General features: G+C 37.9%; 1 protein-coding gene across 3 annotated transcripts in view; it reads right to left on the reverse strand.

Moving 5' to 3' along the window:
* Positions 1-15,000, reverse strand: part of LOC137996575 (uncharacterized) — a 90,608-nt gene that overhangs the window by 19,874 nt on the left and 55,734 nt on the right. For all 3 annotated transcript variants that reach the window (XM_068842035.1, XM_068842034.1, XM_068842036.1), the window contains 12 exons: positions 14,775-14,872; positions 14,135-14,216; positions 12,153-12,269; positions 11,389-11,584; positions 10,837-10,929; positions 9,351-9,443; positions 4,588-4,708; positions 3,795-3,884; positions 3,638-3,686; positions 2,203-2,299; positions 377-443; positions 23-105 (listed from right to left, as the gene is read on the reverse strand). In XM_068842035.1, coding sequence (XP_068698136.1) covers positions 23-105; positions 377-443; positions 2,203-2,299; positions 3,638-3,686; positions 3,795-3,884; positions 4,588-4,708; positions 9,351-9,443; positions 10,837-10,929; positions 11,389-11,584; positions 12,153-12,269; positions 14,135-14,216; positions 14,775-14,872 — 1,186 coding nt within the window. The remainder of the gene's footprint in view (positions 1-22; positions 106-376; positions 444-2,202; positions 2,300-3,637; positions 3,687-3,794; positions 3,885-4,587; positions 4,709-9,350; positions 9,444-10,836; positions 10,930-11,388; positions 11,585-12,152; positions 12,270-14,134; positions 14,217-14,774; positions 14,873-15,000) is intronic.

The raw sequence follows: 15,000 nt of genomic DNA on the forward strand, positions 1-15,000 counted from the left end.
TATTGCAGTACGTAGACCTGACCTGGAGCCAAAGAATATACCACTGCATAACATCCTCGTGAATCAGTTGATCAGTATCACACTGCAGCTTTCTTTGAACACATGCTAATGACAACAAAACCATGACAATAAGTTTTTTTGTACATAAACCGTTAAAGTGTTTTCTTCAATAATTTAACTTAACAACTTCAGAGAACCTTCAACGAAATAATAGAATGGTAATGGGTTTAAGTGCATCATGATACTTTAAAACAACTTTGATAAACCTCTGATAACTTGTTTAATTGGCGCTTTCATCCATGTTAAATGTTGTGGTTTTTTCCATTTCACCCATAACTACAAATCACCTACCTAACAGCCTTAAGCATAAACCTACCTACTGCCTTTTCATGCGTGTTTTCTAAGAGGTCCGCAAGAGCTTTGTCCAGCAATTTATGACATTGCTAAAGAGAAGTAATTGACAAATATTCATTTAAACAAATTAAGTTAAGTAAGAGTTATCGGCCTGAAGCGAGGGGTTATGTGATTTAATCCCCTCGTGCGTTGCCCTCGGGCAACGCACGAGGGGATTAAATACGAGGGGAGTAAATCACATAACCACGAGCTGAAGGCCGATAAACGGCTTATTTTTACATTGGCGAGGATTCCTCAAGAGATGCAAAAATACACTGAAGAAAAATGCCTCTATTGTTCATCTTTCTTTTGTTTTTCAACACTCCATGTTGGCACTGGTGGAATTCACAAGTTTCTCGGCTTTTTAATTATGTTAGTTTTTTAAAGTCGCATTTCGAATTAGTTGTTTGTCTTGTTCGTAGTGAATGCTACCATAGGAACAGGCTAGCAATGTTGAGCGATTCAGAGTCAAAACTGGTTATTACTCAAAGCAGTTTTAGTGGCAGCACCTCAATTGAGCTTTCGGAAAACAACTTTGAATCTTTATTTGCGGGTACAGACTCGGGTAGCCCAGGCTCACTGCGTGTGCACACATAGGTAAATATAGAGAGCATATGAGGCGAAGTTTAGGTCTGGAAATTTGCTAGAAAATGGAAATAAAAATCGATGAAACTTACCATGTGGTGAGCTGTTGTTGTCTTTAATACGTACACGAAGTTTCGGGAAAAATGGTCCCCGTTCACCTTAAAGTTTCTTCATAGTATAATGACAAGGTAGGAGATTGCTCAGTGAGTTTTGTTTTTAGCAATTTGGGACTCCCCTCCCTCCAGAGGGACTTATTATACTCGTCACCAGGCGTCCCGAGTTCAGTGCCATTTTGAATTGGACACTTCGCGAGGACAACGGCTTCTGGCCGCCATTTTCGCAGGTTAACTTACAAGTTCTACGGAGCCTGGTGGCTTCGCGTTGCTACCTGGAGATGCTTCAGTGGATTCATGGTTTAGAGAAATTCATGCTCCACGAGCCTGGCGTGTTTATTTAGCGACTGGATTCGATCTTCGCGAAAAAAATCGTGCTTGTTTTGGGTCGATTGGAGTCCCGACGCTGGCTTCCGTTTCCTACCTTGTCAGTGTACTATGAAGGAAGGTGAACGGGGACCATTTTTCCCGAAACTTCGTGTGCGTATTAAAGACAACAACAGCTCACCACATGGTAAGTTTCATCGATTTTTATTTCCATTTTCTAGCAAATATGCAGACCTAAACTTCGCCTCATATGTTCTCTATATTTACCTGTGTGGCACACAGTCAGCCTGGGTTACCTGTGGTGCAGACAACGAGAAAGCAGTTGACAATTTCAATTTGCGCACCGAGGATCTTTTGACCGACCTTTTTACAGATAATGATTCCGGCCGAGGGATCACTAATGTAACCGACAAGGAAATTCAGGCGAGGAATGAATCAAGAATACCACAAAACACTAAAAGGGCAACTTCATGGATACACGAGTTTGGGATGAGGGAATTATGTATTAATATGCAAGGAGGATAAGTCACTTATCCCCCCTGCATATTAACACATAATTCCCTCGCATTTAAATTAGCTGTTCATTAGCCCCGCTCTTCCCTTCAAACAATCAAAGCCGCACCCAGCTTCAGTTCAGACAGTTGATTTGGGGGTTATGTAATATATTCCCCCCGAAAAAGAACAAAGGAATCCGAGCTCATGCAAAAATCACTTAAAGTAAAGTGTATTTTGAGCAAGCAGTATATAGTGAAATAAGCGTAACATTAGTGCAAACAAATCAAACCTTATTGTAAAAAGTAAGACCTTGTATAACAATTAAAGATCTTTCCTCTGCTCCACAAACGGGAAGATCATGCAGTTCCCTTCCACCACGACTATGGCTAGAACAAGAACCAAGAATATGAAAGCTGTTGATCAGAGGCCAAATAGATCCTGAATGGATTTAGAAACACCTAAACAACTAACAAACAAAACTAACATAGAAAGAACACAAGAAATTTGCTATTAAAAAAAAGACGCAAAAGTGAATTCAAGAAGTGTACGAGTTGGAATTCGAGTTGAGGTCAAGTTTACTTTTTCTGGTTTCCATGTGCTGAGCACAGTGCAGCATTACGTTATTTATTATATAAACACCGATGAAATACCAAGGCAGCTTACGCGCGCACGTGAAAAGATCACTGTTGCTATGGTTACGTATGAAAATCGCGCCTTTCGTGAAATGATTTACGCCGTGCTCACACTCAACGTTAATTATGGTAAACGGAAGTATAATTCAGGCTATTATACTCCATTCAATTTTATTCAATTATGGTTCTGTTCACATCTACGAAAATTCAAATACCATAGGGTAACATCGCAGTGTGAGACAAAATGGCGCCGTATCGCGTGGCTGCCTCATCACCATGCTTGAGGCGAGGAGAGAACCAAGGATAGCTTCTGAAAACAGAAGATGACAAATCCAAATCTTTGCTCCATAAAGCGATTAGAAGTTTCGCCTGCTCATACCACCACGTGTTCGCCATTCTGTTCAATTACGCACTGTAATTACTTCAAACAACCCCCTTGAGGTTGTTTGAAGTAATTATAATCCAGTTATAACACCTCTAGAGGACAGATAATTCTCCTTGGCGATCGCAGACTGTTCTAAACACAAATTAATTTTGGAACGAGTCTATTTATTTGGGAATCAAATATTTCTCTTCAGGGAGAAATAACTGTTCACCAGGACTCAAACATTACCCTTTTGAGAACAGATAATAAACATGATCTGGAAAACAAGAAATCTCTTTGGAGAGGTAAAATAATTTCCCCAACGTTTGATATTCTGTTCAACACAAAATGGCCTCATGCACTCATGACAAGCGGAGCCAATGATACTGTTGACGTAATAGTAAAATTTCCTTTTGAATCATAGCAAGAAAAATCATTGCATGAAAAATGGACTCCCGTGTTTAAAGCTCTTTGATAGTACCCACTACCTTTAATATCTGCAATATGATGTGGGATTATAATAACAAGGTTCTACAAAAAAGTAGGAAAGTATGTGTTTAATTCAACTTTGCTGTGAACGACACTGGAAAAAAATTGCTGTCCTGTCATTTTTAGCGCATGAAAACAAGCACTTGATCTCACAAATTCCCCAGCCCAGCTAAAATATATGTATGAACTCATAAGGTAAAATGAACCACTGAGTAATGGTTCCTGTTCCCGCTTACTACCTTCGTATAAAATCCGTAAATTCCAACGATGACCAAACAGTACAGTCAGCTAAGGGAAGAAAAGAAGAAGACGAAGTGAGATAACGGGCCTTGTGTTTTGTTAAGGATCTCTCCTGTTTACCCTCCGTTCAATATTGCAAACACATTCTTTACATACCTGTAGCAACGTATCCTGCTGTTTCAAAGCCTGTTTTTGATCTGCTGCGACGTGAAAATTCACTGAATGTCATCAAATTGGACCAACCATCTTACAAGAAAAATAATTTGAAGGGACACTTTTCACAATGTAATTAAAATCTTCATATTTCAAAGTGGTTTACTATTCATTCATTCCCTTGTGCCAGTTGGCAATGGGAGCAAACTGTGGGACCTCAAGAGCCTACTATGAGTTAAAAGGAGCCTAATACTAGTGTATATAACAGATAGTAATGCTGCAGAACATTGTTTCTACTAATTCATGTACACTTTTTTTAAAATACCAATCTTGTTTTTCCGGCCTACATTGGATTCAATTCAATTCCACGTCCATAGTTTTTTAAAGAGAGCTAAGTAGGTTACAAGCAGCTGATAAGGCAAACACTAAAGGAACCAGAAAGCAAAACGGTGGGTGGGGGGAATTCAAATGCTGAAGGAAAACAAAAAACTTGAGCTTTCTGAGAAGATTGATAAAAAGAGCCATATAAGGTAAACACGTGATGGGAAGTCACAGTAGTCCTCCCCAGGCTCCACCCAGCATTTGCTTACCGGCATTTAGTTACATTTTGTTCTAAAATATCAATTAGCACAAATTACATTAATTCTGAAATTGGAGTATATTTTATCACAGGAAAGGTTAAATTAGAAATAAAATGGATAAAAAAAGCAAAAATGTAATATGTACTTACTACTAAAGCCCTGAATAATTAACTACTATTTCCACCTTAAACCACAATTTTACCATAAAAAGTTACCTGATTGAAGAAATTCAGTGGTCATACTGGTTAAATGACACAACCACTCTACTGTTTTCATCCAAGATCCTGTACGGTTAACAAGAAAATTTTCAACCAAGAGAAGAGTGTCAATCTTGTCCTTAAAATGAAACAAAAAACAGATGCTCAGTCTTTACATCTGTCAGTTTGTCCAGCACTCAGGAAATGCCCCCTGAGTTACGGTTGCTTTAGCTTATGAGGCCTCACACATCGTAAGACTGTGGGATAAGCCGCCAAGATGGTGACATCTGCCCCACAGAACAAAACAAAACAGTGGGTGGTTTGGACAGTACATGAGCCACCCTACTCGATACACAGAGCAAAATTGGAGATAATATTTCAGTGCCTTTCTTAGGTTACAGTAACCTGGTCAATATCCAGTTTTAATTCCGTAGTCCAAAGTCCGAAGTCTACATTCTGTGACCCAATGATAGGGTTAAGTGCAATCATAGCATTAGTTGTTTACATTTAAAACTGTTGCTAATGGCATTGATTTCAATCAAAACCAGTAAACGAGTGCACTACGGTATTTAAAAATATTTAATACCTTTTCATGTTTATTATCTGTTCTCAAAAGGGCAAGAAAATATTAGCCAGTGAGATGTGTTTCTGAGTCATTTGATAACCGGATATAGCATTGCGTGCAACGAAAACACAAAAACTTGTTTCCGGTAACGCACACAATTCTTTAATACATGTTTTCCCCAGTAATCTGTCGCGTTGTGTTCCGTGGTCAAGTGGTCATCGCAATTGCCATTGAATGAATAGATATACCTAGTTTGAATCCTACTTGGGCTGTCTTCTCTGAAAAGCGTCTCTACGAGGCAAAGAAATCTTACGCATGCGCAGCCAAATCATGACCCCAAAAAAACACAAACTAGACGCTCCATGAGCATACACTGGGTTGCCTGTGGTACGTGTTACTCAAAAACAGAAGGGACTGAGTTAGGTGGTATTAAACTGCAGCGTTCCAGGCAATTTTTTCAAGTCGGGGATCATTAAGACCATTCAAGGGGTCACCCAGAAGTCGTACCAGCAGAGGCCCTTTGGCTCACACGTTCATACGACGAACAGATCTTTTTCTGAGGTTAAACACCTTGCTACCGGCCTATTAATCATTTGTCAGAAAGAAGAAATTCCTGTCATCTTGAGAAAAAATAGACACGCATTGCTTACGTGTGGTAGTGCAGTAACACAGCGCTTTATTCCATATTGTCAACTGAGCTGCGTTTTGTCTTCCAGGAGATTCAAGCTGTCTTTGCACAATATTGTTTTGGTAATGAATATCATTGTAGTGCCATGGTAGAAGTCTTAGGTAAATAACCCCCTGAGAAGACATGTGGTTACTAGCAAAGTACTGAACCCAGAATGATTGAAGAAAATAAAAGGAAATCGAGAATCATTTGCTTCTGGGCTGACTTGTTGATCATTTTCAAGTTCCCTCACAGCTTCTTTTCACCACAAGTTTAAGCGTGTACTCTGAGCATCCGACAGCTTTGTAATACAAAAGTTCACTGAAGTTGACCCTATCCGGCGAGGTTAGTATCTGGACGGGTAACCTAAAAAATATACCACTTTGTAACAGAAGCGTAGGACCGAAAATTCTATTGTAACGCCCAAAAATGCGAACCAAGCAAGGTACAGATTTTGTTAGCTTGTTTTATGGCCTGGTTTTCACTATCGACGCAAATATACGAACAAGGAACACACGCAGGCGCATATACTTGTTATTAATTAGTGTCTATTGTTCTAACACAAGGCTCTAATGAACAACAAACTACTGAGTGTGCGTATGCTTCTTGTGTTTATGCTTGTGTCGCTATTGAAAACCAGGCTTATGCAAAACAAATATTGATACACAGTTTTTAGGACGAACACAAGGAAGTTTTCACGACGGTCGATAGAGAATAAAATATTTTGCCATCAGTAGCCTACGAGCAGGCTCTCCGAGGGACTGGGGTTGGGGGTGGTCTCCCACCGCAGAGAGAGAGCCTGCTCATAGGCTATGCCATCAGCAACAAAATTTATGACATGAAAACAACATTACTTTTGAACCGCGAATATAAAAAGTTACGATCAGTGACAAACATTTTGGGAGATTTTTTCTACGTTCAATTTTGTTATTGTACTTTTGCCTTCACAAGTAAATCGCAAAATCGAAAGTGACATCGAATTCAGCAGGCGCCGTGATCAAGTTACCGCGGCATGTTTACTCACGAAACAGGGAAGCATCTGTGTCAAATGATGGCAAGATACAAGGTTTTTGTTTTTGTTAGTTTTCTTTTTCTTTCAAGTGTTATAAAGTTTGACACAATCGCCCAACTCTTGAGGTTGACCATTGTTTCTGCAAAGTCAAAAATTTACTCTCCAAGACGATGTTATTTATCACCAGGTAATTCCATCATTTTGGAAATAGCAGCTACTTTATTATTCATCAGCGTCACAATTTTTTGCTGAATTTGGGGCTCATTTTGTTGAAACTCAAGCAGGCTTCCAACAGACCTGTTTATTTTCGTGACTTATGCACGCGTTGCTTACAGAGCACTATCACAAAAATCCTCCTGTATCACATTTCAACCCAGGTATGCAAATGTGTTAAGCTCGAAAATTACACAACATGATATTAAAATTCAAAAAGGCTAGAAATCCCACAAAAACCTTTTCCAGTGAAAAGTTTATTGAAACAAACAACATATTTGCTATTAGAGGCAACAACCCATTCCTAAGACACACAATCCGTGTCACAAAGCATGTGCAATTAAATAAATTTCTGACGGTTCACATCAAACCCTCTTCGAAAGAACCTTGACCGTAAATAATGAAGCACAAACGAGACATTCAAATACTTCTTCACTGCCACATTTCCAATTTTTTTACCTTTGCAGAGTTGAGTACAAAATAAATGCAAATTGCCAGGCAACTAAGATGCAACTTCAGTAAACACTATGATATTATTCATGAATTATCTTTGAAAAATGCGTGGTTACCCCCAATAGACCCATATCACTCAATGTCCAAACAAATGATTTTGCCCGTCGAATCTCTCATTCAGTGTGAGGCTGGGCGGGCAAAGACAATGGAAAGACAATGGAAAGACAAAGCCTTTATTCCCCACAGACTCCAAAATGGCCGCCGAGTGATAAAGGTGAATTTTCTTTTTGGATTTCAACAACTCTTGTTAAGATCTACATTTCCTGCATAATCACACACCGGGGCAAAAATATCTTTAATTAGTAGGCACCGTCCTTAAATGTTTTCCTGTGTGCACCAGAGAAATCTACGCATTACCCTAGTCCCCTCAAACCTAACAAAATACGCACAGAAGACTCTATGCACAAAGACACCACTTAGCACGGGAGTGACAGACAAGACTTTTACCGACACGGACAAAAATAAAAAAAACTGAGAAATAATACATATTTTCCGACTGGGATTGCGATACTGGCAACCCAGTAAAAAAGAAGAGTCAGAGCCGAATCCTATACTCTGTTCTTTGAACAAAGTAATATGTGTTACATTACAGAGTCTTGTAAAATTCAATAATAATTCATAAGTATAAAAACCACCAGAAATGCACTATTCAGGTCACGTGCATGGTTGTGTAAATAGTGATAAAGTCAAACTGTCTGAAAGCACGGGAAGGGTTTGAAAGGGTAGCATGGAAAAGCTGGGGTTGATGAATGAATTAATACAATAATTTAAAATAATTATTACTTCATTACTTCTCATTCAGCACTGCCTCTTTATTTTCCACTGTACAGTTATTCAAAACTGGACTAAGGACATAACGACAAGCATCACAAGACACAGTACTTTTCCTCCCTTTGCATCTTATCCTTGTTTGCTTCCACACAAACAATAGAGCAGTCCTTACTTTGCAAACTATCTGTAATTCCTATACTTCAGTGTGCCGAACAACTTTGTCTTGAACTTAAAGTACAATTGGGAATATTGAGGCTTGCTACAACTTCACCGGATGTTTCATCATCTACAATACTTGACCAAATATGATCTTTTGCAGAACACGTTTCTTGTTTGAAAACATAAAATTTTATTTCCGGTCACGCAACACAATTCTTTAATACATATTTTCCCGTTAATAACATGGGTGACAAAGTACTCCTTAATTTGGCACGAAATTTCAGCATTAATGTGACATTACAATGTTGTCATGGCAACTTTTCCTGCAGTGCCAAAATGGCATGGTTTGAAAATTAAGGAGTAATTTGTCACCCATGATATTAATAGCTAATCAAATAGTATACTCGTGAAATTAGGGAAGAATTTCACTTGCGTTTTGTCCAAAATCAAATATTTTCCCTCGCAAAACGATTTGATTTTGGACAAGACGCAAGTGAAATTATTCCCTAATTTCACTCGTTGCCATTTGATTACCCATACTAAAGTTATTACCCATACTAATCTGTTGCGTACTCTTCCGTGGTTTAGTGGTCATCGCGATTGCCTCTGAAGGAAGAGATACCGCGTTCGAATCCTAGTTAGACTGTTGTATGAGACAAAGAAATCTTACGCATGTGCAACCAGAGCACTACCCCACCCCCCCTCCCCCTCCAAAAAAAAAAAAAGAAAGAAATAAATAAAAAGTCTAAAGTCCAACTAAACCTAACCCTGTACCTTAAGATTAAACTTTAGTGAAGGCTTTAGAAGGGTTCTACAAGCCACTGATAAGATAGTTACATTTTTTATGCTGAACAAATGACACTTGTTTGTTCCCAACATACCTGAAGGTAACTTTCAACATCAGGACCAGGGTTTCCTTTTAGCTCCTTGGGACTCCCCTCCACCAAGTAAAAAAGGTTTTTCAAACCACACCTCTGAAAATGCAGTCACTCAATTATTTCATACCTGCACTAACCATCAACACATACATCTGTAGGGGTAACAGAACCTCAGTTTAAAAACAGTAACAACAACAACAACTAACGTTCCATCATTACGCATGCCACAACCACACTCTCAGAAAATTTGGGAACCAGTTAAAACATTAGGATAATAGAACATTTTAACCAACCGCAAATAAGTGAGGGCCAAATATGTTTGTTGTTTAGCAATCACGTATGGACAAAATCACTATTACAATATAGGTATGTATTTCATGAACACTTTTTCCTTTAGGACAACATGACCAATTACATCAATTTCTAGTATTAACAAAAATAAACTAGAAATAGTTTTCACTACATCTGCCCCCACCTAGGATAATACGGATGGCAGTTGAGGTGTTTTCCAATTATTATGTGCTGCACATTGTAATGCCTTCATATTATTTTACGTGTAATTAGGTAGGTAAATGAAAGTGAAAGATGCAAGAAACGATGGGCAACAACAAACAGCATTTACTTTTAACTTCCATCAAACTTTATTTGATATGCTATCAACTGAAAAGCAATTTACAAAATTTTGGAAAATGCCTTGAAAATATGATAGTAAAATAGGAACAGGAACATTCAATGACTAGAAAGCAACATTTTGTTGTCATCTTTTTTACCCTTTTGGTTCTTTCCACAGTACCTTGAAATACCATAAAATAGGAACAAATGCGCTTATTATCTGTGAATAACTGTTGTAAAAATGATCGAAGATTGTTTGAAAATGTTGAGACTACACTGTATGCGTTTGCTTTCAGAGGTTGGGTCTAGCAGTTTGTGGCCAAGTCTGCCGCCCCTGTTTCTGATTTCATTTGTGTCTGACAAATCGTTGCCTCTGTTTATGATTTGTGCATGAAAAATCGATTTCTGACCCAGTCAATATGATTTCCATCAGGTACTGTAATCTTTGATTTTCAAAGTAAAAGGAATCGCCGTAAAGATCCGAAAATTACTCACCTTCAATCGTTATGCTTCCTGTGACTCGTGACTTAAGTTACCTAGGACACCTCACTAACTCGGTGAACAATACTGATACTGCCTTGCGCGCCCTGTTATGCAATACCAATACCACCTTGCGCTAGGTTGAGCAAATTGAGATTGCTTTCCCCTAAACAATATCTATCAATTTACATATTAAAATAATTTTTTTGTTTTACGCAGGGATTTCTAGGTTGCCTCCTCGAGGTTTGGCCTCTGGGCCAAAACCCTGCGGGTTCAGTGATAAAAAAACACTACAAGGTTGGGGTGAATTTTTAGGACTGATCTCCAGTAGAACAAGGGTGTTAATAAACTTTGCACTTTTTGCAGATGGAGATGCAGGCCTTTTCACATTTTTTACCTTCATCCTTGTAACTTGGTTAACAAATCTTGTAGTTTTCAAGCTAGACCATAGGTCATCCCAAGTTTTCCTCTCCACAACCATAGGAAGAACCTACATATGAGAAGAATCAACACCTAATCAGCCCACTTGGGCCAATACATCCTCCTCTATGTAACCACTGTGCGGATTGCTTAACATTTAAACATGTTTTAAAATTCCTTAATTTAAGAAATTTAAATTCTACCTTTATGAGTCCGACACAAAAGTATAACCTTTAAAACCCACAAGAATCTTTCACATGGACCCTGTAATGCCACATACGGAAGTTTGTTTTTACAAACAATTAACAGCTTTGGATTGAACAGAAAATAAAGAAGGGGACAACTTTAAAAAATTTTAACAGTAAAAAATATTTTTGGTAGTTTGGAGGGAAGCTTGAAGCTGCAAATCTACGACAGGTTAGCAGTACGTTGATGCGTATAGTGAGATGTGTTTATGCATTTTTTTGCTTCTAAAGCGAATTAATTTTGCATGTTTGCTTGACTTTGCTTACAAAACACTTTCACCAACCAGTTCCTCGTCAGGTATATCCCTGGCAGTATCAGGGTTAGCTCCAGGTGGCAGCAATACCCAAAGGAAGTCACCAACAGGCAGCTTTCTGGTCTTAGCAGCAAGTCCTTTCTGTCCGGCCACTCTTACAAATCGTTCTCTTAATGGCTCTTCGCTGTCAACAAGCAGGCAAACTTGCCGATTTTCAAGAACTGGTCTAGAAAAGGTCAGACATAAAAAAGGTGACCCAATAAAGCTGAACTGTGACTATTATAATTTTAAGGTATTTTCCCTTCGTAAGGCAAATCTCTACATCTAGGGAAAACACATGCCACTGGAGAATTCAAGGAATGGTTTTTCTTCTGAAAGTTCTTTCTGTTCCATCTATTACAACTCAGCCAATAGCATTTCTGATTAATAATGATAATGATAATGATAACAACAACAATTATTTTCACCCATTACCACAGTCAAAAACTATTTGTAAGCTGTGTTATTATTCTCCAACATATAAGACCATTGCCTGGCAGACAGAGGATATTACATGGCCGCACGGAGATACGAAATTTCTCTTCGAGTGTTGAAAATATTTCATCACTCGAAGAGAAATTTCGTATCTCCAAGCTGCCATGTAATATTCCATTTATAATCATATAAACCCCAATGATCATGAAATACTAAATCGTTTCACAAAGGCCAAAATTGAAATGTGCAATCTCTTCATAGATAAATAACATCATCGATTGCAGTTCATGACCTGTACCTCGTTTAAAACAAAGACAAACCTGAGTCTCACAACTGGTATGGTTGGAACTGAAGATGCTTGACAGAGATTTTGAAATGCATAATCAAATTCAGAACACCTAGCACCTAAATGCTGTCCTTTTTCCATTAGAGAATATCTACAAATTCACAAAAATGACTAATTAACAATAGCAATATAAAATTTTGTTCCATGCCAGTTGACATGTGCATGTAAGTATATATAAGCACCATATCAAACAAATCTTGCAATTTGAATATCTTTGTAGAACAAAGAACGTAGGATGGTGGTAGTGGGAAAGTTGTAATTATCAATCAGTACATGTAATAGACAAAAACATTCATGCGGCAAATAATAAAAGTCGAGGCTCACATTGCAACAAGGTTGACAATCAGACACAGTTTGATGCTCTTCCAGTCTGAAGAAATTTGAATGTAGCTTTTAAAGTTACAATTCAAAGACCCAATGTTTTGACATTCGTGTCTAGTGTCTTCATCAGATATAATCAAAGGAAGGGGTGCATAAATTAAAGTAATTAATGTGCTCTTTTCTTTAATAAGACACACATAGGCGTCAAGTAAAAGCCTACCTTCATCACGGTTCATGGAGCGTAGGTGGCACTGATGTGCAAAGCTTAACAAATAACAGCACTAATATGGCACCACCGGTTGGTGGTGATAATTGTGAATTTAAGTTACAATCAAATTTCTTCAGACTAGAGCAGCATCAAACTATGTCTGATTTATGCTGCAATTTTCAAATGATTAGAGGTCCTGGGATTAGGGTTACAATTATGTAACTTTCTAAGCACAAAAAAGGAGACCTTAGTCTGAGATCAAAGAGATGTCACAGTCTGGCATTATTAACCAATGAAATGAAGGTATATTTGAAGTGCAGGTTATAGACGTATGAGAGAAGCGATCCTCGCACTTAACTGGACAATTTAAGCAATTTATACTCCAATCACCCTGAAACGATTATAAAATATTTTGTAACTAATCTTTAATAAACATAAACAGAGCATCAGGGGCAGGCATCTCGTTTATTGATACAGCGAGCGTTTTCAACATACCATAGAGAAATTACATAAGTGAATAAGCAAATAAAGTCAAAGTTGAAAGAGATGCCTTCGAGTGGCTCTTGCATAACTTACAAAATCTTAAGTAACCTAGAAAACCCATAGGGGTTCATCATAAGTGCGAGCATGCCTAAAATACTTCTACAATTAACACGAATCTGAACATACTCCATTGTCATTAGCGAAGCATTACAAAATATATTGTCTCTTATAGACACACCTAAAAAATTCAGGTCACGTGGTTCCAAAGGGATTTGAACCCATGACCAAATCGACCTGCTCCCAATTGTGTGGCTTCATAGCATTGCAGAAATCATAAGTTTGAATCCTGTTGGACCCACTGGAATTTTTCAGGTGTGTCTATAAGAAACAATAACTTTTAATATTGCTTAAATTGTCCAGTTAAGTGCGAGGATCACTTCTCTCAATTGATTATTAACCAAATTTAATGTGCAAGTAAGTTTCCATCTCATTGATTAAAAGCTAACTGGACTGTTCACAAGAACAAACAATAGCTTCAAACAAAGATAAATGTACAGATTACTTGGACAGAAAACAAGAGTAAAGGAAACCTGGGATTTTTCATTTTACCAAGATTTCACTTCAATTTGACCTAAACCAATGCAATGATCCAGACCAAAGTATAACTAACTCCTCTGAGATAAGCTTAGGGACTCCATGAACACTTCACAAGCGGGTCTTTTACAACAGTTCATTTGTTCTTCGTTTAGGGACATTAAGGGCAAAAAAGTGTTGGTAACAGCACAGTTGTTTTCATTGCATTATTATAAACGTTTCAACACATTAAAGTTAATTACACTACCAAGGATGAATTGTTTACTGTAGCAGAGAAGTAGCAACAAGTGCTACAAAAACTGCTATAAAATGTGCATAACATAAAGAAAATAAAACTCCTTATCATTTACTTTGGTGTTTTGGCTTCCTTTAATACAAGCTGGTTCTTTACCAATGTATTTTCTAATGAATCAAATCCTCCAAACCACCTTCCTGTGCATGTGACAATAACAAATGAACATTAAAGGGGACTGTGTTACACCCTACTGGCATTACTTCAAATGTTTTAGTATAGATGAGCACTAAAAAATTATATTGCTAAAAGAAATACTATGAAGATGAAGTTCAGAGAAGCTTAATAATAATTATTACAAAAAGGTGATGATCAATTCTGCTTTAAACAAGGTTACAATAAAGGTTACAATAAACAGTAAACTACGCACTGGTAGCTCAGTTGATCAAGCATTGGGCTGCCATGAGGCAGGTTGTGAGTTCAACTCCAGCCAGACCAACAATCGGGGTCCTAAAATAACTGAGGAGAAAGTGCTGCCTTTGTAATTACATCCGTAACTTGTTAGGATTTCACATCTTCTCGGATAAGGACTATAAAACTGTGGACCCCATCTCACAAACCTTGTTCAAAAAAATTCTGTGGGACATCAAAGATCCCACACACTGATAAAAAAAAATCAGACCACGGAGTTCCTGATGTTGTGTTCTGGTCTGATTGAGGGCCACAAGTTCATTAGCCTTATATGGCTACTACGTCACCTTGTTTTATTTCCAAATCTGAGTTGGTTAAAGGCTGTGCTCTGAGTTTCAGCTCATCTGCAGTTAGACTCATTTTCTTGGGAACTTCATTGGATGCCCTGCAAGAGAAACAAAAGCTGCAATCTAATAAATAAATCAGGTAACTGCATCTGTATCTGTAAGTGTTGTTTTGTGATTAAAATGGCTAGTACAGCATGTAGTTTGTTTGTCAAAGTAGTGTGCTAAG

The sequence above is a fragment of the Montipora foliosa genome, chromosome 3, assembly GCF_036669935.1.
Source record: "Montipora foliosa isolate CH-2021 chromosome 3, ASM3666993v2, whole genome shotgun sequence".
Lineage (NCBI taxonomy): Eukaryota > Metazoa > Cnidaria > Anthozoa > Scleractinia > Acroporidae > Montipora > Montipora foliosa.